The sequence below is a fragment of the Lactuca serriola genome, chromosome 7 (genome assembly GCF_051521515.1).
Source record: "Lactuca serriola cultivar US96UC23 chromosome 7, Lser_US96UC23_V15, whole genome shotgun sequence".
NCBI lineage: Eukaryota > Viridiplantae > Streptophyta > Magnoliopsida > Asterales > Asteraceae > Lactuca > Lactuca serriola.
Window position 1 is genome coordinate 142881109 of NC_136414.1, and position 24079 is coordinate 142905187.

Genomic DNA, 24079 nt, shown 5'->3' on the forward strand with positions numbered 1-24079 from the left:
ACATCAACTTAGTCTCGGCTTGGCCAAGCGCTTAGGGTGTCATCAATAAATCATCGAAGGGCCCACAGATATCGCTTTTATCCCACTTTGGTTAAAAGGAACGGATAAACTTCGACTCAAATGCTCGCTTGTACCTACTCATCAAATCACACACAACAATATGTTTTATAACACCAAGTTACTGGTGCGTTTACATATTATCAATGCGCAACCGACTTGTAAATTACAACTCACACATCTCCGTTTCAAGAATATAAGATATTATTGTCCACTAATCACCCGTGATAAAATCCATGAAGTGATTCAAGTGAGCATGGGTTTAATCCAATACTCAAATCTTATTTCAGGAGTACTCATAAACACTGCAACAGACTTTTGTTAAGTCTAAAATGCTTCAGACAATCTACAGTCGGATTCATGATAATCTAGCTTCAATACCTACTTCCAAAGTATTTATCGACTGTGGATGGTTTGAATAATCTTAGTATTCGGGAAGTCAAAACATACAAAGTGAAACACAAGAATAATACTAATCCTATATGGCCCCAAACTTTTGTGTATAAATAAAACACTTTTATTTAATCACCATATTGATTACTCATTATTCATTGTATACTGTTTCTGATAATCAACTTGTTACTTGAATTATCACAACAGTTGTCCCATGCTCCACGCATGCACACTTTGTTTTCCTATTGTCCATACTTTGTGAAATAGATCAATTGAAGACATTTCCAATGATACTCATTTCATAACTCCTAATCCTTGTCATAAGTGTAAGAATACAAGATTCCCGCCACTATTAGAATATGTTAGATTCTAACATTTTATGCAACGATCCTTTCGTAATGTCACAACATCAAAGCCACCAAGACTTTGCTAATGATATTACAAAGTGTTCTATTGGAGATTGCTACAAGGCAATTCCATAGATATGAAGTCGCACGTTTAAAGTACATTCCTTCTTGCATAAAAGTTTCTAATCTAGACATAGATTCTTGATATCCAACTCTCAATATGGAAACATTACCATATTTCCATACGACAACTCGTTATTAATAGAATCATATCTAATCATAATAATGTCATTATGGTCCATTGGTTACAATACTTCCAAATGCCAGCAAGTGACCAATCCTTGGCGAACCTTAGATTGTCCTTCATAGTCGTTTCATTACTTTAGTCAAATCCGGTTATAGTTCTTTTCCATCTAAATGCCCTAGGCATTTGGAAAATTTTAGAACTTTCGAATATTACAGCATATGCAATCAATCCTATACCCGAAGCGTATGGGACACGATTCATAGTGAAAAACGTGATACTTTACCAGTTTCTTGCTATAAGACTGCCATATATAGAATGCCCCTATGTTAAACCTTTTCAACATAACATTCATATATGTCTTTTGACTAAATTCAATTAAAATTTCTCGATCTAAGCCTTTAGATTTGAAATGAAGTATAATATTCTCTCCCTTAATTATAGCAAAACAACTTTTCAACCCCTGCAATTTTGCAAAGTGAAACTTTTGTTTTCAATAATTAATATTGCTAACTTGCAACCTTAAAATAATAATCATGCTCCCACTAAAATGATAATTATATCCATACCAGCATAACATTTATGCTCCCACTAGCTTTGACACGTATTAAGAAAATAGTTGGACTTCTATAAATCAATACTTATTGACTTTCAAAGTTCATATTTCTAATACGACATGCTTCGATAAGCCTTTATATAAGCTTCTCAAACTCATACACCTTTCCATAGATAGCTCATATGTATGTCTAAACTAATTCAGAACTTATAGCAATAAGTCCTAAATGTTTAGACTAAATGCCAAGTCTCACAATTCGAATTATGAAGAGGGATGTAGTAATCATAATCAAATTTGAGAACGCAAATATCACAATTGCTATCTCCTTAAAATCTCTCTTAGTGAAAGAGCTTCCTCACAATCGTTTTCATGAAACATAGAGAAACCTTATGACACTTAGATTTTATAGTGTATGCGCTCTTATCCATGTGAATTTGACATAACTATAATCATAAGATAATGTTTATGACAAATCCAAACTCATATGGACTGAACTTGTTCATTCTTAATTTCTTGCCATCAAGGGTCCCACCATTGCTTCCAAGTTAATTAGCAGCTCACCTATACGAGTCAATGTACTTTCATTGAACAAGGTGCTTGCCTTTATGCAGTCTATTGAGAACTCATAGAACTCATATGCATAAGTGACTTTACTGGAATGGCACAGAAACAAAATTATGTCAACACGATAGGTTGCAAACCTCAAGTAGTGTGCTTGTGTTTAACAATAGGTTTACTCTTGATTAATTCTTGAAACTTTTCAAGATCATTTAGACTCCCAATGACCTCTTGACCTATAAGATTCCCTTCTCAAGAAGCATTTCATGACAAACAAATACTCAAGAGTTAGTGTGGATTCTTATCAAGGCAACACTTCATACAATTGGTCTTAGTCGGTCTTTGTCTTATCCAAGACATCACAACTTACCAACTTCAAATGTATAAGAGTAAAAAACTTTTCTACTCCACATTTGATGAGTGTTATAAACATTCTTAAGATGATGTCACTCAAGTCACAATCTTGGAGTACGACTCTAAGACATGATTTTTGGAACGAAGTATGATTCACCATTCGATTTAACCATTTCAACAATTTCCAATTCCTCTTCTTAGCCATACTAGTGCACTAAGATTTACTTAGAGGATCAATTGTTGTAACAACGTAAATTTCAAAACAAAATTTTCATTTTTCATCAATCAAGTTCATATAAAAACATTGTCAAATATTTCCAATATTAGTTTTTGAAACATAACATATCCCAAGGTCATAAAATCGAACTCTCTCTCTAGTGTGTACGAGTCACGTTGGCGCCTTCCCACAGCCCTCGCTAGTACCTGAAACACATAACACAACAACTATAAGCATAAATGCGTAGTGAGTTCCTCAAAATACCGCATACAACACATACGCCACTCGAGGCTATAATACGACCCTCTGGTCGATGTGTCTCAGCGGGACCCTCCAGTCACGTAGCTCGTTGGACCCTCTGGTCCGGTCATAGCTCGTTGGACCCTCCGGTCCGGTCTATAACATCATACAACATACATATATCACATAACATATAATCTGATACATAACACATAAGACCCTCTGGTCAACACATAATACCACTCATGGTAACGTATAGTGAGAAGACTCACCTTAGGTGTCTTGGTAAGTCTCTAACTCGGTAGAAATGTGATCTAGCCTCCGCCTAATCACATAAAGTAAATACTCTCATAAATATAACTATACTCAAACCTTTCTTAAAACCCTCAGAAGGGTAAAAGACCATTTTACCCCTCTCTTGGCTTAAAGGCCTCACTGGTGACCAAACCCTAAAAGTCAACAAAAGTCAATGATCAAACTTTGACCCGACTCGTCGAGTGCACTTGGGCGACTCGGCGAGTCTACACGTGTCCACTGACTCTCTTAGTCCCTCTCTTGGCACGTCAAGTCCTTCCCCTTCCTCGACGAGTCACACCTGGCATGAATCGCGGGGCCACCCTGACTCAACTCGTCGAGTCTCAAGAACAACTCGGGGAGTTCCGCCTTGAACTCCAGTCCCCCTAACTCTCCCTGACTCACCGATTTATACCCCCAACTCGGCAAGTCTACTCACTGAGTGATTTACGGGAAACCCTCATCCTACTCACCGAGTATGATCTTCGGACTCGGTGAGTTCATGCCATGCACAAACTCCATAGAGCTCCTGAGGTCAGATATGTTCCTTAAATTCATAGATCTGGCCTTCCCAAGCATGATAATCACGTAAAGTTCAGACCTTGACACTCATATAACATCTAAATGGTCTAACTTGGTGATTTAGCCCCAAAAATGACATCCCAAGCTCATGGCTCCAAAAATGACTCATAAAGCTCCAAGGGTTAAGGTCTCTGGACCTCTTTGGATCCAGATCCAAAGCATAGACTCAAGAAGGGACCAATTGCTCCACTTATCCATCCTCTAAAGGGGTTAGAAAACCCTAACACTAAGGGTATGTTTGGTAGAGAGAATTAATAATAGAGAAATGGAATATATTCTATTTCTCTTGTTTGGTTAGTACTTAAAAAGGAGAGAATGGGAAATAATTTAATTCTATTTCCCCCAAATTAATTCTCTAAATTTTATAGAGAAAAGGGGAGAAACACTTTCCAGGGAAATATAAAAAAAAGCGGAGAATTAGTATCACGTTATAGGAGTCAATAATGGGTCTCACGTTCGAATTTTCTCCCTTGATTTTCGATGGTTTTTGTTTTGAGTCAATTCAATACGATCCACTCCCTCGCTCACGTAAGGTTTTATGATAAACCCTACTGCATTGCGTTACATTGTTCATGCATTTATTTTTATTTGATTTCAACCTACGTTTGTTTTATTTGTTCCAATTTGCGATTTTGAAAAAGCAATTGCTTTCGGTGCTTTTGAATTTCTTATATCTTGTTTTATGTGTAGAAATATTAAATTATATGCATTCTTTTCAATTTCTTTTTTGTGCTTTGATCATGGAGATTTGGAGTACAGTAGCAAGACTTTAAACACAAGGTTTTTTTTTTAATTTTATTTGGGAATGAAAATTCTAAAACCAATATACGACTCTCTAATTGCATTGGCAATTTTTAGAGTGTGTTCTTACCTTTATGCATTTTGAATGGTCCATCTAATTAATCACTTTAAAGTTGCATCATGCATCATGTTGCTAATGATTTTTATTCGTGAATGATTTCAAACAAAACATGAAAACAATAAACCTTCTATGTGTGAGTGATGTCTTGATTGAACAAATTTATTATATTTGATTATTCTGGAGTAAAATTTCTATTTATTATGTGGTGATAATAATTGTTTAAAGGTTGAAAAACTAGATTGCTAGTGTTAATATTAAATGTAAAAGAAATAAAATTGATGACGTTGAAAGCTATTATATGGAAACAACAAAAGAACGAAAGAGACTTTTAATGAGGTTGGTGATAAATTCATTTCCATTTCATTGTTTAACAACCAAACAAGAGAAATTATTCTAAGAAACAATTCTCTAGTGAATTCTCTGTTATACCAAACAATGGAATCAATTCTCTTTCCTCAGCTTAATTTTCTTTCTCTGCATTTCCATTCTCTGTTGCAATTCCATTTCTCTGTACCAAACGCACCCTAAGAATCAACACCAAAACTGAAGAAGGTCCGAACAAATACCTCAATATGATCTCTATGAACTTAGAAGTCACCAAAATCGCACCTCCTTCAGCCTCCTCTTGCCTTGGTCACCTACTTCTTGCAAATACACCAACAAAAGGATCAAGAATGGCCTCTCCCTCCTCACAAACGCTCTAGATCCCTTAGGGTTTCTCTCTGGGGTTTGGTAGCCGCAAATGAAGGCCTTAAGGGCCTTTAAATAGCTCCCAAACCCAGGAAATTAGGGTTTCATTAAACAGCGTGGACTCACCGAGTCCGGTTGTGAACCTGGATACGAATCCGCGACCATACTCGGCGAGTTTAAGCACCAACTCGCCGAGTCTCCTCACAACTTCCAAAAATAAAAGAATAAAATATTATACCTGGGAATCCGGATGTTACAATTGTGATATGGTTTCATAATCAATGAGACGAACATAAAATATTATACAAAATTACTCTCCCTTCTTTTCAGATTGGAGAAACTTTTATCTTTCTGCCTAATTGATTCTTCTTATTCGTTCTGCCATTCATTGAAACTTTTCAATGATTCAGAATTATACTTAATCTTGTAAGCATAACCACATTTCCTAGACTTTTAGTAAATCATGAGAAATAATCTTATTGTTATTTGTGGTGGACTTGACCAGTGCACAACATTATGTTCTAGTCCTTCAGTCCTTCACTTGACTCACATACTTGTGTGATCAAGGAATTAGTCTTAATTTCCTAAGTACCAAGATTTCATACATCACATGATACAAATCATATGATTCCAAGCTTCTGTCCAATTGAAACTTGGGCGATGGGAATCTTTCCTTACTTAGAAAAATACGACACTACCATAAATAACATAACTAAGAATCACATCCACTTAATATTGCTTATAACAGAAACACAGAAGCAAAAATTTTCACAAATAACATTGCAAGGAGATACAAATAAGACAAAACTCAAAATTTATTTTATTTATAAAAAGGTGCGGAAAAACTTGTCCTTACAACGCAATTCAAATGAAAACTATGCTATTACATATTCCTACACAATCTATCATAACTCTAAGTAGAAGCTTAAAATCCAATCATCGAATCATGCGATCGAGATCCATTTCTTCATGATCAGATTCAGCTCACTCCTTCCTTTAAGCTTCCGCTCTTTTCTTCGATCCTACAACACATCAAAATGCAATCTTATCATATCATGTATTAAGAATCTAAAATAGAAAACTTAACAGAGTTAGATAGTGGATTTTACCTGAGCAGAGTCATACATATTAACTCTTTCATCTCATAGATCTCTCAGGTTTTACCTGAGCAGAGTCATACATATAAACTCTTCCATCTCATAGATCTCTCAGGTAGTCAGGGCAGCTCAGTAATCAATGCCCCTTCTTTTGGCAATAAAAAACAAATGGACTCTTCTGGAATGGTACACGGGACCATCTCATACTCAGCCTTTCTCTTGCGTAGAGAAAACTTTTATGGACTTCAAATGTTGCCATTTTCCATAGAAGGTTGGGATATTGATTTATCGGACAAATTTGCTTGACCAGTGCGCCAAATCATTGTTGATTCAGCAGCAATAAGCAAATAGGTCAAATCAATGAGGGTCGCGTCGTGGTCCATCATATAGTACTCTCTAATGAACTCACTATATGATTCGAGAAGTGATTGAAGAACCAAGTCAACAGCTAACTTCCTTGAGACATCGACACCCAACATCCTCAACCTGTCAATGTGTGACTTCATCTCTAGGACATTTGCACACACAAACTTTCCATCTTTGTGTCTTTTTGCCAATAGGGATTGAGTGGCCTTGAACATTTCAAGTCTTCGAACACGTGGTTCGGGGATAATTATTGGAGGAGGTGGAGGAAGTGAAGATTGATTTCCATTTCCACAAGCCAATCGTGGGACATCATCTTAAAGCGGAAAACTTTTTCCAATGGATTCAGGATGATCATAGTTGATAGACTTTGACATCTACAAAACGGGAGAAATTCAAGTTAGTTGATTGGAATCCTTGATATAACACCCAAATGAAATATCAAGGCTAGTGCCTAAAGTTTTGCACCTCTAATGGAGTCACAAACACCACTAGCAACAAAGAAGAAGAATGGAGAGAGAGAGAGAGAGAGGGGAGGGTAAAATCGGCTCTAGAACTCTTCTTAAGGTTAGGTTCACCGATTTTGGATGTCTGGGGTATCCTTATATAGCTGAGGAATTAGGGTTTCACTTAAAGGCCTTATCTGGTTGCTTAGGCTTTAAGCAGCCCACAAGATCCTTCCAGAATACTCCCTATGGACGAAATCTTATGGGCTATCCATAAAGATTTCGTCCAAGCCCTTTCCAAGGATTCCTCAGCCCACAATGCAATTATCTTAAAATTACAATGTTAGTCCCCCCAAGTTTAATTAATCTCTTTTGACCACAAAATTAATACCTAAATTAATTCTTGATTAATATTAATTAAACAATATGATTTCTCTTTTAAAATATTATTCATATAATATATTAATAAATCATAATCAATCCTCTTTCTCCTTAGTCCATCCTATCAGCTGCTATGGTGAAGGCAACCCAAAAGGACCATGCTCATAATTGGGTCAAGTACATACCAAAATAGTTATGGGCTTAGAAACCTAATCCAACAACAAATCCCCCCCCCCCACTTGAACTAGGCTTCGTCCTTAAAGCCTACTGCAGCGAACAATTTCGGGTAATGCTCCTGCATCTCGGCTTCTGGCTCCCAAGTCCACTCGGATCCCCTCCGATGCTGCCACTGTACCTTTACCAAAGGTATCTCCTTGTTGCGTAGGACTTTTATCTTCCTTTCTAATACAAGCATCAGCTTCTTGACGTAATTCAGGCAGCGATTTTAGACTACTCAAAGTCGGTAGAAAAGTTATGGCTGACGAACATCGCGGTCTGAGACAATAGAGACCAGCACCCCGTGGCGAGCAACGATCTCGTGGATATACATATCGGCCAACTTCTCGGCCGACGAACTCTCCCGTATCGCCAGAAAATGAGCGCTCTTGGTCAATAGATCCATGATGACCCATATAGCATCATATCCCTTTGCCGTCCTCGGTAACATGGTTATAAAGTCCATCATGATCTGCTCCCATTTCCACATGGTAACCTCCAGAGGCTGCAGCTTTCCATGCGGCCTCTGATGTTCGGAATTGACCATCTTGCAGGTCAAGCACCTCTCGACGTACCATGTGATCTCTCTCTTCATACACGGCCACCAGAAGCTCAATCTCAGATCCCGGAACATCTTGGTGGCCCCCAGGTGAATAGAAAAACAAGATTTTTGAGCCTCCTCCAGTATAATCTGTTTGACCCCACCAGACACCATGACCCATACTCGACCGCAACGGGTCAACAATCCATGACTATCCTTCATGAATATGGTGATCTCGCCCCTGATCCTCTCAATTTTCCAATTCTCCTGCCGTATACCCTCAGTCTGAGCTTCCCTGATCAAGCTCACTAGTAGAGAATCCACAGATATCCTCATATACGACATCGGAACTGAAGATCCAGCCGACTTGCGGTTCAGCGCATCCGCCACAACATTCACTTTACCAGGATGGTAAATGATCTCGCAGTCATAATCCTTGACTACATCCAGCCACCTACGCTGCCTCATGTTTAGGTTCGGCAGATCCACGATATGTCTCAAACTCTTGTGGTCCGTATAAATAGTATAGCGGACCCCGTATAGGTAATGTCTCTAGATCTTGAGGGCGAATACTACCGCTCCTAGCTCACGATCATGCGTGGGATATCTTGTCTCATGCGGCTTCAGCTGCCACGGAGCGTAAGCTATCATTCGTCCTCTCTGCATGAGGACTGCTTTGAACGCAATGATAGATGCATCACAGAAAACTACAAAATCTCTACTCCCTCGGGGAGTGTTAAAACTGGGGCCTCACAAAGTTGCTATCGTAGGGTCTCAAATGTTTTCTATTGCTCAGGGCCCCACCAGAAATCTACACCCTTCCTCGTGTGATGGAATCACCACGAACTCGTAATGCCTGTAACAAGTCCAGAACGCGGTCTTTTCTATGTCCTCCTCCCTCACCAAGACCTGATGGTACCCAGACCTCATATCTATCTTGGAGAACGAAGATGCTCCATGTAACTGATCAAAGAGGTCATCTATCAGCGAAAGTGGATAACGGTTCTTCACCGTCAACTTGTTCAACTCTCGATAATCAATGCACCTCCGGTGTTAACCATCCTTCTTCCTGACGAAGAGAATCGGTGCTCCCCACGGAGAACTACTCGGGCGAATGAACTACTTGCCTAGCAGCTCCTGCATCTCTGGCAGTGCCAATCGGTACGACGCCTTGGAAATAGGGGCCGCACCTAGCACAAGGTCGATCCTGAACTCGACCTTCCTCTCAGGAGGCACTCCAGGTAACTCCTCCAAAAACACATCAGCGAAATCTCTAACAACTGGAACATCAAAAACCAAAACCTGATCCCTGACCCGCGTATCTACAACATACGCCAAATAACCCGCACACTCGTGCGGAATATACTGTCGTTCCCTAGCTGTCGAGCAAAAACTTGAACCCAACTTGGTGCCCTCACCATAGATAACCAGTTCTCCCCGACTTGGGGTTCAAACCACTACATGCTAACCCTCGCAGTCAATCATGTCACTGAAAGGACTAAGCCAGTCCATACCCACTATAACGCAAACATCCCACATGGGAATCGGAATCAAGTCAATCGGGAAAGACACACCAAATATCTCTAGAACGCAAACCCGATAAACTGATGAAGCAGAAACCCCATGTTCGTTGGTGATGGAAACTCGAAATGGACACTCTAGCTCTCCTAAGGGCAAACCAAAATCCCTACTAAAAGATCAAGAGACAAAATACCGACTCACTCCCGAGTCAAACAGTAAAAGAGCAGGCAAAGAGTTCACTAAGAACGTACCTAACATAGGTACAAACACATGAGTATAAAATAAACATAATCAAATAAATAAAAGATAGAAAGATACCGGTCACAACATCTGGTGCGGTATTGGCCTCCTCGGCCGTGAGCTAGAAAGCACGAGCTTGAGCCCTCGAGGGCTCTGCCCTGCCCTGACCCCCGTCAGTGATCCTCAACGTAGCTGGCGCGGGGGCCTGCACTGGCTTAGCGGCGAGCAACGAATAGTTGGTCTTCACACGACCAATCTGATCGCAGTGGTAGTAAATCCTCATATCCTGAATCGGGGCTAACTGGTGTTAATCCCTCACAAAGTGACCCTCCTTGCCACACTTGCGGCACACACCACTAGATCGACAAGCTCTAGCATGAACTTCCCGTACTTCCCACAAGTGTGGCCATGCTGACCTCCAGAGCTAGAATCAGCGGCTTTGAACCGTTTCGGCGCTGATTGCACCTGTGTCAGGGCTTACTGCTACTCTCTCAACTGAAACTCTATCTTAAGCTCATGCCGCCTGGCAGCCTCCTGTAACTCCAACAAAGTATCACATCTTTGAGTGGACACGAACTATCGGATTTCAGTCTTGAGCATGCTCAGATAACGAGTCATCTAAGCCTGCTCGGAAGCAAACTCTAGGCAAAACATCTCCCTCTTGGTAAACATCTGGGTGATCTCCGTCATAGACTCCGTAACCTGTCTCAAATCCAAAAACTCATGAGCTAACCTCTCGCGCTCAACATGAGGAATGTAGCAAGTGAGGAACATCTCCTTGAACTGATCCCATGATACTGCAGCTCCCTTCTCATCATAATACGACCCCGTAACAAGTCTCCACCAATCCTTCGCTCTGGACCTCAGCAGGTTCAGAGTGCACCTGACCCTCTGGTCAACAGGGCATGAACACATGAAAAAGCATCCCTCAACATCAGATAGCCACCTCATGGCTATGATAGGGTCCTGTACTCCATCGAAAGTTGGGGGCTTCGTGTTATCAAAGTCCCGAAAGTGAAACGTCGGACCAACCCCACCACCTGCAGCTACGGAGGCTGCAGCAGCAGCCGTCTCAGCAATGGCTGCATAGCACTTATTAAAGTACTCAACCATAATGGTCTTCATAGACCCAAACATCTCCGGCAACTCAGCCTGTAATAGTGTAGCAACCTCATCGTGCAGGATCTCCCGAATCCTGGCATCCAACTCATCTGATCTCATCTGACCAATGGTCCCCGACAATGTTGGCCCGCCCTGACTGCCAGCTCCTGATCCCGACCTGGATCCGGCCTCAAATCACCTCGTAACCACCATACTAAAAATATACAATAAAGATGTCAGATAATCCACATAAACAACAAGAACCAACTCCCAATGAAGCCCTAGGGGTTGTGACTTCCTTGCTACGCATATGGTTCCTGTGCTTTTAGTAGTACGGGCCCATACAACCTTCCACACCTACCCATATTTTTCTCAAGGATCATCACAACGCCCTAATAATATACATAAGCATAAGTGAATGTTCAATCCTCACTCCTAGAGGAAGGCTAAACATCTCACAACCGGCTTACTGACCCCGCACAACTCGTCCATGAAACTCCACCAACCCTATAGCACTCTTGTATGTTAGCCATACATAACATTGGACCCTATAGACATTCGAATATCCAATCCTACCTGGAGTCCTTCATCAAAAAAGAACAGAAAATAAGGCCAAACCAAACATTCTCAGGCTATAAGATCCTAGTTATATACAACCATGATGCATACACTAAGAAAATACAATAATAACGTCAATTTCATATAAGGAAAACCCTAGGCTATCAGGCACCATATAATCAAGCAATTCTATCATGCTATTCCTAAAGATCCTTAGCCTATCACTAGCATGTTGTTTTAACATATCACAATATCAAATAAGAGTATGGTATTTTGAGGTCTACTTACTAGCTCCGGCTAATCGCGCACATCGCATCCTCCTTTAGTACTTTGAAAACCATTTGAAAATATTTTCCTTAGTTTGAGATTGGATTCACACGAGTGTTCCTCCAATTCACGCAAACCAAGGCTCTGATACTAACTAGTAACATCCATAACATTTCATAAAATTTTCAAACTTTTTGAACATTCAAAACCCATTCATTGTTTACAAATTGTTTTCAAAATAGTTTATCATCATAGAAATCCCAGAAATCATAACATAAAATATGAGGAGGTGCACGATCAAGCCTACACCTTCCTACGATCATCCAAAGTATCTGAAACAAAATCCAAAACTATAAGCCTAAAACTTAGTGAGTTCCCCCAAAATACCAACGACACATAACAGAACAATATCATAAACAAACAACATGCATATAGAGTCTTTAGTATGAATGGACCGCCTCGCCAGCCTTCAGTCTATCAAGCCCACTCTCAAAACCTTTAGCATGTCTGGAATGCCTCACCGGGCCTTCAGCCTATCTAGACCATTCTATGGGCCTTCGGCCTGACTGGTACGCCCCAATAGGCCTTCAATCTATCTGGGCCGCCCTGGGTCTGTTAGCCTAGAGCACAAAGCAGCACCGCCTCAATCCACCCGCAAACATACAATCAACACATAGATATCAAATGCTAGCTAACATGTACAGTCAGCCATACAGATCTCATAGAGCACTAATCATAGAATCATCCTATATACCAGGATATAGATCTAACAGATCACTAAGCATAGCACCATCCTATATACAAGGGTACAGATCTAACATATCACTAAGCATATCATCATGCGATGACTCGGATATCAATCCAAAAAGGGTAGCATTGGTGCCTTCGACCCTGTTAGCATAGTCAGGAGAAATCACCTCACAGGTAGCACTGATTGTCAAGATCCAACTCTCGAATCACAGCTCCGAACTCACCTGCCTATAACCACCATGAGACTAGTTTTATTAAAATCCTGAAATGTCTAAAATACCCTTAAAGTCAAACTTGGTCAACCATGGTCAAAGTCAAAGTCAACAGTCAAGGTCAACAGTCCATGTTGACCCAACTCGTCAAGTGCATCTTCTTGACTCGTCGAGTTCCTTCATGTCACATAAAATCATAAAAAGCTCGAGTCAACTCGCCGAGTTACCAGAGCAACTCATTGAGTTCTTGAGCATCCAGAAAGCGGGAAAACCCTCACCAACTCGTCGAGTGGCAAAGTAATTCGTCGAGTTTTACTAGCCTTAATGCATTCAGATGCTTCCAAGCGAGTTTAATGCTCCAAACTATAGATTGGTCCCCTAGGACCGAGATACCACGTAAAGTTGCTAACTTTACGTCCATGCATGGCATCAAAGGGGCTAAAACACTCAAAATGAGGAAAGAGGCATGATTAGGATTTTCTCTAGACTGAGGGAACGATGAGGGAGGCCACAAATGAGTCATAAGTTCTTTAAATAAGGTGCAAACCCTGAATATTAGGGTTTTATAAACAGCCGTCAACTCGTTGAGTTGGGGCCTTCCAACTCATCAAGTAGACCCTGAAAGATAGGTGGCTTAATATACTTCTACACAACGAGTTGGAGCCTTCCAACTTGTCGAGTTGCCCTGAAAATATAAAAAATAAGCTTTTAAATTCATACCTGAAGATTGGGATGTTACAATCACCACCCATGATTCCTCTCCACATGACGACATCAACCAAGGTTCCAGCGGTAGATGACCTGATAAGATAGTGTCACCAGTTACTTACGGTACCAAGAACCAATCTCCATAAAGCACAACACCACATTACACAAAAGGCGAATAAAAAGAGAAAATAAATGGCATTCAGTGAAGGTGAATTAATTTTATTACGACTACCACCATACTGCCAACACTCACTGGTTAGATGCAGTAAACATAAGTTTTCATGGCATTATTATGCCCTGTTTATGATCATTGAGAATATGGGAAAGGTTGTTTATTGTTTTCAACTCCCTAATAGTGAAAAAATCCACCATGTGTACCATGTCTCCATGTTAAAACAATGATGTCTATTATTCCTGTTCCAGAAGACTTTCCAGATGGTAAACCAGTGTTGAGCCTAACTTTTATCCTTGCAAAACAATAGGGGCTATGTAATGGTTTAACTGAGAACCAAGTATTGGTACATTGGGACGATTAGATGCAACGTGGGAACCCATGGAGAATATCTCCAAGCATTTTACACAATTGAACCTCGGGGATGATGTACCTTTCCAAGAAGGGATGGATGATACGACCACCAGGCAACCGTCAACCTTGACCAATAGAGTGATTCGACACTCATCCTGTATAAGGAAACCAAATAAAGACATTGCATTTATCTATGGTTAAGAGTCAATCAAGGGAATTAAGCATAGAAATGAAGACCTTATCATAGCCATGAAAGGAATGAGTAGTTGTCAAATTCTGTTTAGTTATTTTAATTGTTTTTTTCTTTTATAGTCACCTAGATTTAATGGTCCGTTTCTCCTATTTAATGATTGTAATGCCTTAAGCAAAGCATCAAATTTTGAAATAAAGTTGTTTTCTCTCCAAATGTGGTGAACATTCTTGAGTTTTATCAGCCTAATTATTGGAGCTTGTGCTTGCTCGAAAAACACTTCTGGATACCAAGGTGTATCAATTTACCGACTGTATTAAGTTATTTAGATTTAAAAACACACTTTAACATCTTATTATGATTTAAGTCTCCTTTGTTCTAAAATTCTAGCTTCCCCCATGCCTATAATCTTGTTCGATCTCTTAGATTATCCCATAAGTTTGTATTCGTGTAACCCTATAAATAAGAGTCGAATTATAGATTTCGAAAAATATTTTCCAAATAAAATCGACTACATTATCTAATTTATTCATATGTCTTAATATCTAACAATTTTTTTTTTGCAAAAACGGTTCATATCCACCCTTTTAAATATATCCAACTAGGATATTTCAAGATCGAATTTTAAAATATCCAAATCGAAAACGAAAATCCAGACACCTTTATATTATACTACTAGGTTATAACCCGTGGAAATCACAGTTCTTATTATTACAAATATTATATAAACAAATTAAATAAAATAAAATATGAACAAAATAAGTGTAGCATAAGTTTGATTTGTATATTTGGTATGTAGAATAATATAATCTTTATTTTATAGGAATCATAAAAATTATGAATGATTTACTAGGTTTTTTAAATAGGATGTGATTTGTGATTGAAATATTGAAATGATTTTGATATTCTTACCAAAAAAATGGATTTTGAAATTTATAGAAATAATATTTCGGGATTTACTAATTAAATATTTTGACACTATGTTAAAATCCATGGGAACCACGGATAAAACATTTTTAAAATTTTATTAAATTAAATATATCAAAAAATAGAACTTTTGTATAGATTGTTTAAAAGTAATATATATATATATATATGTGTGTGTGTGTGTGTATTCGATATACGTTATGTATGTGAAGATATTTAATATAATTATGATTTCTAAAAACAAAATATAAATTCGAATAAAGTGTAAACAAAAACACAATCAATAATGAAATAACATTGATATACGAAAAATTAAATATAACAGAAATATAAAAGAAAATAAATAAATACAACACAATAAATTACAAATTAAAAACTAATAGTAATTATTTATAAATTTATAAAAACTTCCTTATACACAACATTGAAAGTTTTATTTGTAAATCTACAATTCTTATCTAAAATTAACAATTTTAATCATTCTCTTATTTGAACTCTAGATAAAGCAAAATACAATTGTCCATATGAAAAAACATAATCTTTAAGATACATACAAACATTGGATAAAAATTTTCATAAGTTGGAGGTGCATTCTTTAACTCTGATAGTTAAACTTTGACATAACCACAACATAGTAAAAAAAATTATATTTCCTTTTTTGACCTCTAACAAATTCATATTTCCATAATTTTACGAAACATGTTTGACATACAACACTCTCATCAACACGATCTAAATAATCTGTTAATTAAGATTAACATAAAAATAATTAATCATGTAAGTCTATATAATTGAAAAGGGTTGAACAAACAAATATAATTAAATTTGTGTATAATAATTACTTTTTTATATACCATAGGGTATGTTTTTAACATTGGGCCATCATTATTGTTTCATCACATCTTAGACCAATAATTGGAATTTAAATTTGCATTCTCCCTTTTATTTTTATGATATGCAAGTTAATTTGATTGTGTATGAATTTAATGTTATTATAGATGAATTCATGGATGTAATATTATTTGAACAAGTATAATATTGTTTGATATTTGGTAATGGTGATTCAAATCCGTTATTGAAAAAATAAATGGTTGAGAAAAACATTTGACGGTATACATTGTTAAAGATGATAAAATAATAACATATATTTTAAAATAAAATGGTAAAATAGCTTTGTTACCGTTGGAAGTGTTGGATAATAAAGTTTTTACATTTAGATAGATCGTTTTGACATATTTGCACTTGATTTAGATGTGAATATATTTTTATTTTCATGGACAGCTCCTTTAAATTTGGCACGAAAAAAGAACTTGTTATGAAAAATACACAAATATTTAGAAAAGCGTTAATATTATATGAAAAATAATATTCATAAAGGAATGATAAAAAAAATTGACGTTATATATATATATATATATATATATATATATATATATATATATATATATATATATATATATATATATATATGTGTGTGTGTGTGTGTGTGTATGTGTGTGTGTTTAAAAACAGTTAAGTAGTTTACCGCTTTCCTTCATTTGTAAAGCATGTGATGTCGATGAACTTGTACCGACTGATTTGCTTATAAATTTTTTTTAATTATTATCCAAGTATAACTATGTTTTTTTTGTCTAGTTTGAACATAATAGATGTTCGTATTTGAGTTTGCACAAACATATAAATAAAATAATTATGAACGGAATTAATAATGTTGATTAACAAAGTTGTAACATATATAAGAAACATATCTTTAGGGCATTTGAGTTGATAACATAGAAGATGTAGTTTAATTGGTAAATATAGTATACAAATGTATATTTTTTCTATTATCTAAATATAAATTATTTAATTTTACCTTCTTATTAGTATCAAAAGAGTCCATATTAATGTTTAAAATATGAAATATAAGAAATTTTATAAGTTTATAGAAAACATAATATGCAATAACTTATTTTTAAAATATAAGAATAAATGAATATGAAAAATAATAAAAAATATAGATTAGCGATATTGAATTAAAAAGATAAATCTTTTAAATTTGAATGGATGCATATAGCGTTATTTGAGATTAATATGAAATAACATAAACTCTAATATTTTTAGCTATCCTCTTTAATAAATGAAGATTTTTTTTGTCAAATGTCATCTTTTCCTTCATTTTGACACTTGTCATTTTGTGAGAATTTTAGAAATTTTATTTTCCACTTGTCATTTTTTATAAATTTCCATTTTCTTAAAATAAAATTCCATAAAATTGTAATGGGTTTTATAAGGAAATAAAATCATCCTACTAATTTGGTAATAAATTCTCATAAATACTTCAAACGATTTAATTTCTTTTGCAAATTTTCAGAAGATTACATTCTGTTATGTAAAGTATTACATTATAAAATATTTCATATTTATATATTTATATTAAATTTTTATCTTTAATAAACCCGTGTAATACACGGGGCTCACACCTAGTTAAATAATAAAAGAAAATTATCGGTTGGTGTTCTAAGGGTTGTCATAGTTCAAAAATATATAAAATTTTATGCTTTTTTTCCAAGCCATAATTGAAGATCTTGCGGTTTATATAGGCACATTTAATTTATTGAAAAAATATTAACAAATAAATATTTAAATGGGAATTAAAACTTCATCAAATTCTATAATTTATTTGTCAAAACTTATTTATGATTCAGATATAAATAATATCCATTTACAAAATTAATTAAATAAAAAGCTAATTAGATTACTACTATAAACAATATTGAAAAATTGTTAATTATATTAATTTAAAAACAATAATGAAGTACCTACAAAAATTGCAACTAAAAGGGAATACAATTATAAATAATAAAAATACAGGGGCCATTTATGTTAGGGACTCATACATTATTCTCTATTTCTCTAAAACGATTTATGTGTTATACTGTAAGCATATGTTCAATTCAGAAGAAGATGATCGGCAACGAAGGAGTTTTGAGGGTATAAAGTAAAAAATCAAACATCAATTTGAACAAAAGAGGGAAAGAATCGGTAGATGGTTTGATATGGTATGAGGTAATCTTCAATATTGATTGTGATTTGTTAATAGACAAAAAGAACCACACCTGGAAGAAGATTGTATTATTTCAAAAGATTGGGAAGAGGAGTTCTTGCATAGTCGCTCGGTTGGTGATGGTCTTCAATTCGTATTACGTGGTCTGGTACGATTAAAGTGAGGAAGCCTGCGATTAACCTCTGATGACATGTAAAAATTTAGGTTTTTTTGGAAATAATCAAAATAGGGTATTATGGAATACTTGCCACATATTTAATTTTAGGATATATATACTTTGATTGTTGTGCAAAGTTGAATCGATAAATTATCTTCCGTATATTCTGAAAAATGTTGATTCCTGCTTTTTTAATATTAATAGATTTTTCGTTTATGGGTTTCAATTCCAATCGAAGTTAATGCCCTTGCAAGTTCAAAGCATAATACACCTAGAAAACATCATTGATATAGATATTATAAAAAAAAATGCTTCAAATCAGCTACTAGTTCAAAAAACGGTAAGATAGGAATTGTTAAGAGTTCGATGCATAAAGGACATTTTGGGCAATCACGGGTCTATCGCTTTCACTGAGATACTTTTTGTATTTTCGATATGTAAGATAAAATTGTTGGAGACTTGTAGTCTTGAAAGAATATAATTCATTAGTTTAAGAAATAATTTTGATAATTCAGACCTGCCCTGCGAGAAATGGAACTCAACGGTCACAAGGCCAACCAGGGGGAATGGACAGAAGTCCGCCGAAAAACACCTAAACTATCGAATGAGCATGCATATGTAACATCTTATTATGTTTCAAACCTACCGGATCATATAAACAAACTCAAAATCAGAAAATCGTTTGAGGTGTTCGGAAAGGTGGTTGACATTTTTACATTGGTGGGAAGAAAGACAAATCCGATTCTATTTTCGCGTTCGTAAGATTTGAAGGTGTGAGGGATGCAAAGGTCATGGAGAAAGAAATGTCCAAAGTTAGATGCGAGCACTGTATTCTAAAAGTGAACATTGCCCGTTATCAGAAACAGTTCAACCCAAGGAAAATCCTAAGTCACATGTCATGCCGCCGCTGCCTCCGCCTCCTCTCCAACAAGTACACACTAAATCTTCCAGGTATGCCAGAGGCAAAACCTTTGCAGAAATGGTCTCCGACCAGTGTTCAATGAGGTTTGTGGTAAAGCCTGCACCCAGTTATGTAGATAGACACAATTGCATTCTGACGAGAGAAGTTTTGAGTGCACAACATATATCAAACATCCCCACATTACTAAAGTTAGACAGCAACACCAGTGGTAGAATTTACTACACAGGTGGCCTCAAGATGATGATTAAATTCACTAACCCATCGCACGCAAACACATTTCTAGCAGATGACGCCAACTGGTATCGGTGGTTCATATGGCTTAAAAAAAGGTTACAGAGATAATATGGATTGTGAAATATTAACATGGATCAATATATTCGGTGTTCCGGTAAGATTTCAATCAGACGAAAATTATTCCAAGATTGTTGGTGCATTCGGAAAAGCAATTGACACATATAGCAATTGGGACTCATTAGATGTCTCTACAGGGCATGTATGCATACTCACTAAATCGTTGAGAATGATAAATGAGGAGATCGAAATTGTATACGGAAACACATCATACAGGGTGGGGGTCGTTGAATTTGATAGGGACTGGTCACCATTTGATGCCATACGTGGTGACCTTCACTGGTTTAAGCAATTTGGAGGAATTCATGTGGATAGTGATGATGACACATGCTTGATGAATTCAAGTGATTCAGAATTCGAAGTGGGAAATGATGATGCGGTGTCGGCGACATGGGAGAATCCTAATCAGGTGGGCGAAGTTCCAAAAGAGGGTGAGATTGTTGAAGAACCAGAGTTGGATGGAGAAGTGCTCCGATCACCGATAGTGACGAAGGCTGCGTCGTCGGTTAAGGAAAATTGTACCGACGTAATGATGGATGAAGTTGAATCGTCCCCCTGCATTAATTCTGCTCACAGTCCCAAGGAAAATGAATATTTGGTGGACCCATAGTATGGTTCCCCAATTACCCATGGCGGTGATCCGACTCATACATCTGAACCCACTATGGATACACATAATAAGCCATGTGCCAATATCCCATTACCGGGTGGCGATGATTGCCCACTTTGCCTGATGAGGCCCAAGTGGCCCAATTGTCCCCGTTATTTGGTAAAGGTGAATCCCTCGATAAGAGAAGGAGAATAGTCAACCCATTGAACCATGATGTACTTGAACCTATGCAAAGATCCCTTGATCTTGATAATTGGCCTCCATTACCACTTTCAGCGGTTCCTCCAACACTGAGGTTTCCAACTTCGGCTCCGCTACCAGATTTAAATTGTACAGCATCCACAAATACTTCCAGTCATGTATCGGAATCTAGTGGTGAAGACAACTCCTCCAATGAAATCGCAAATATGCTCCAGATTGGTAGAAAAGTAGGTTTTCAGATAAACAGTGAGGATGTAGTTGTTATGGAAGTATTGGGAAATGATGTTGGTGTCGACAAAAACCCCCCAATGAATTGCCTATGTCTAAACATTAGGGGGTGTGGAGATTCACACAAAATTGAGTGGATCAGAAATCTAAAGAATTCACACAAAATAGACTTCATTGGCATACAAGAAACATGGGTGGAAGATTCAAATAATATTGATTTCGCAGGAGCATGGGGGAATGACGATTTTCAAGTAGAGTTCGTTAACCCAGCTGGAAGATAGGGTGGAATTGTAAGTATGTGGGACCCGCTTATCTTTTTCAAGTCACATATATCCTCATCCAGGTACTTTCTCGCAATTTTGGGTCATTGGAATGGTGTACCTGGTATTACAACTTTTGTGAACGTTTATGGTCCCCAATCAATCTTTGATAAAAGAAAGTTATGGGAAAAAATATTGGATTTAAAGCGAAGCATAAATGGTATTTGGATCTTTATGGGGGACTTCAACGCGGTTAGATATGAGCATGAAAGATTCAATTCAAGATTCTGCCATATAACTGCCAGGGACTTTAACAAGTTCATTGCTCGTGCGGGTCTCCAAGAATTTGACTTAGGCGGTAGGAAATTCACGTATTTGCGAGATGATGGGCTGAAACAAAGCAAATTGGATCGCTATCTTGTGTGTTCAAATTTTATCACACAACAATCCCTCACCACCGTAATTGTCTTACCTCGTGAGTATTTTGATCATACATCACTAGTTCTCAAGCCGTCAAATCAAGATTTCGGTCCACCACCATTGCGCTTTTTCAATTCATGGATACAAAGAGATGGATTTGATGCTGCCTTTACCCTGGCCTGGAACTCGTTCTGCGGATTTAGGACCCCTGATATGTATCTAAAGGCAAAACTAAAATTTGTTCGGAAGGCTATTGGAAAGTGGCGCAATTCGGAATCTGTAATAGAATCCAAACTATTAAGTCAATTAAAGCAGGAGGTTGAAGCTTTGGAGTTAGCGGCTGAATCAAGAAGATTGTCAAGGGATGAAATCATAACACGTAGAGATCACAAAGCAAAAATGTGTGAATTAGAGAAGTTTGCCAAACAAGACCTTCAACAAAAAGCTAAGATTCGGTGGCTAATGGATGGCGATGAAAATTCTCATTTCTTCCATGGGGCGGTGAAAAGTAAGAACAGGAAAAATCGATTGCATGGTTTGAGTATTAATGGTGCGTGGAATACTGAGCCGTCTGAAATCAAGAAGGAGGTACACGAATTCTTTGTTAATAAATTCTACAACAAATGGCCAAATAGACCGAAATTGGTTAGTGATGGTTTCAAAACAATTATGCATGCGGATCGTGAGATGTTAGATGCCCCAATCACAATTGAAGAGATTAAGTCCGCTATATGGTGCAGTGGTGGTGATAAATCACCGGGACCTGATGGATACACTTTTAAGATTCTAAAACACAATTGGGACCTAATGCAACATGATATTACTCGGTTCGTTTCATACTTCGAAAGGCATGGGAAATTTGCATTCGGTTGTAATGCGTCATTTATTACCCTAATACCGAAAATGAAAGACCCTCTGTTGCTTGCAGATTATAGGCCCATTAATCTCATCGAGTGCATGTATAAAGTTGTGGCCAAAGTTCTTGCAAGTATATTAAAAAGGGTGGTACGCTTGGTGGTGGAAGAGGTACAATCTGCATACATTGAGGGGAGAAATATATTAGAAGGACCATTGATCATCAATGAAATACATTCGTGGGCCAAAAAAATCAAAAGAAAAGCTATTTTTGTTCAAGGTCGACTTTGAAAAAGCATTCAACTCTATCAATTGGGGATATTTGGATTCGATAATGGCACAAATGGGGTTTAGCACTAAATGGCAAATGTGGATACACAGATGTTTATCCTCATCGCGAGCATCTGTTCTTGTTAATGGATCCCCAACTTCTGAATTTGAAATTAAAAAAGGGGTGAGGCAAGGGGATCCGTTGTCTTCCTTATTATTCATAATTGCCATGGAAGGTTTAAATCAAGCCATCAAAAGCGCGCGGGAACAAAATCTCATCACAGGTATCACACTACCAAATAATGGCCCAACTGTTTCACATTTATTTTATGCAGATGATGCAATGTTTGTGGGAAAGTGGGATACATCATCAATCAAAGACTTAGCCAGAATTCTGAAATGTTTCCACATAAGTTCTGGTTTAAAAGTTAATTTTCAAAAGTCAAGACTTTTTGGGATTGGTGTGGCGGACATTGATCTTAATAGACAGGCTCAAGTCTTAGGATGTCTACAAAGTTCCTTCCCATTCACATATCTTGGAGTGCCTGTAGGGGCAAATATGGCATTAAAGAAATATTGGAGACCGATAATTGACAAATTCCAATCTCGACTCTCAGTGTAGAAGGCAAAAACGTTGTCCTTTTGTAACGACCCAAAAATCACAACTAAAATTTTTTTAAAAACATTACTAAATTATATTTATAAAAACTGTATCATAAGTCATAACATAATTATCGCGAATTAATTCAAAACATAATATCATTATCAGAGTCAAACATTCCCAGGCTAACTGACTATGGTGTGTGCACTGCAATCTTCCCGAGCTCCTCTTTTTGAAAAAACCGAGTACCTGAAACCAAAACAGAAAACCGTAAGCACGAAGCTTAGTGAGCTCCCCCAATCTACCACATACCATACAATAACACATAAAGCACATACTGGGCCTTGCCCACTACATCGGACCGAAGTCCGGGCTAACTGGGGCCTTTCCCCCTGCATCGGACTGAAGTCCGGACTAACTGGGACCTTGTCCCCTGCATCGGACCGAAGTCTGGGCTAACTGGGGCCTTGCCCCCTGCATCGGACCGAAGTCCAGACTAACTGGGACCTTGTCCCCTGCATCGGACCGAAGTCCGGGCTAACTGGGGCCTTGCCCCCTGCATCGGACCGAAGTCTGGACTAACTGGGACCTTGTCCCCTGCATCGGACCGAAGTCCGGGCTAACTGAACAGAACATAGCATAAACATATCAACTAGCATGAACACACATATACTGCATACTACATCGGTCCGTGGCCCGGAACACATAACACATAATTCC

At 37.5% G+C, this 24079-nt stretch overlaps 1 protein-coding gene across 1 annotated transcript; it reads left to right on the forward strand.

Moving 5' to 3' along the window:
- Window positions 1-22822: 22822 nt before the first annotated feature.
- LOC145064416 (putative mitochondrial protein AtMg01250) lies at window positions 22823-23380 on the forward strand. The gene has a single exon (XM_079011874.1). The coding sequence runs from the start codon at window positions 22823-22825 to the stop codon at window positions 23378-23380; it is 558 nt and encodes a 185-aa protein (XP_078868000.1).
- Window positions 23381-24079: the final 699 nt, after the last annotated feature.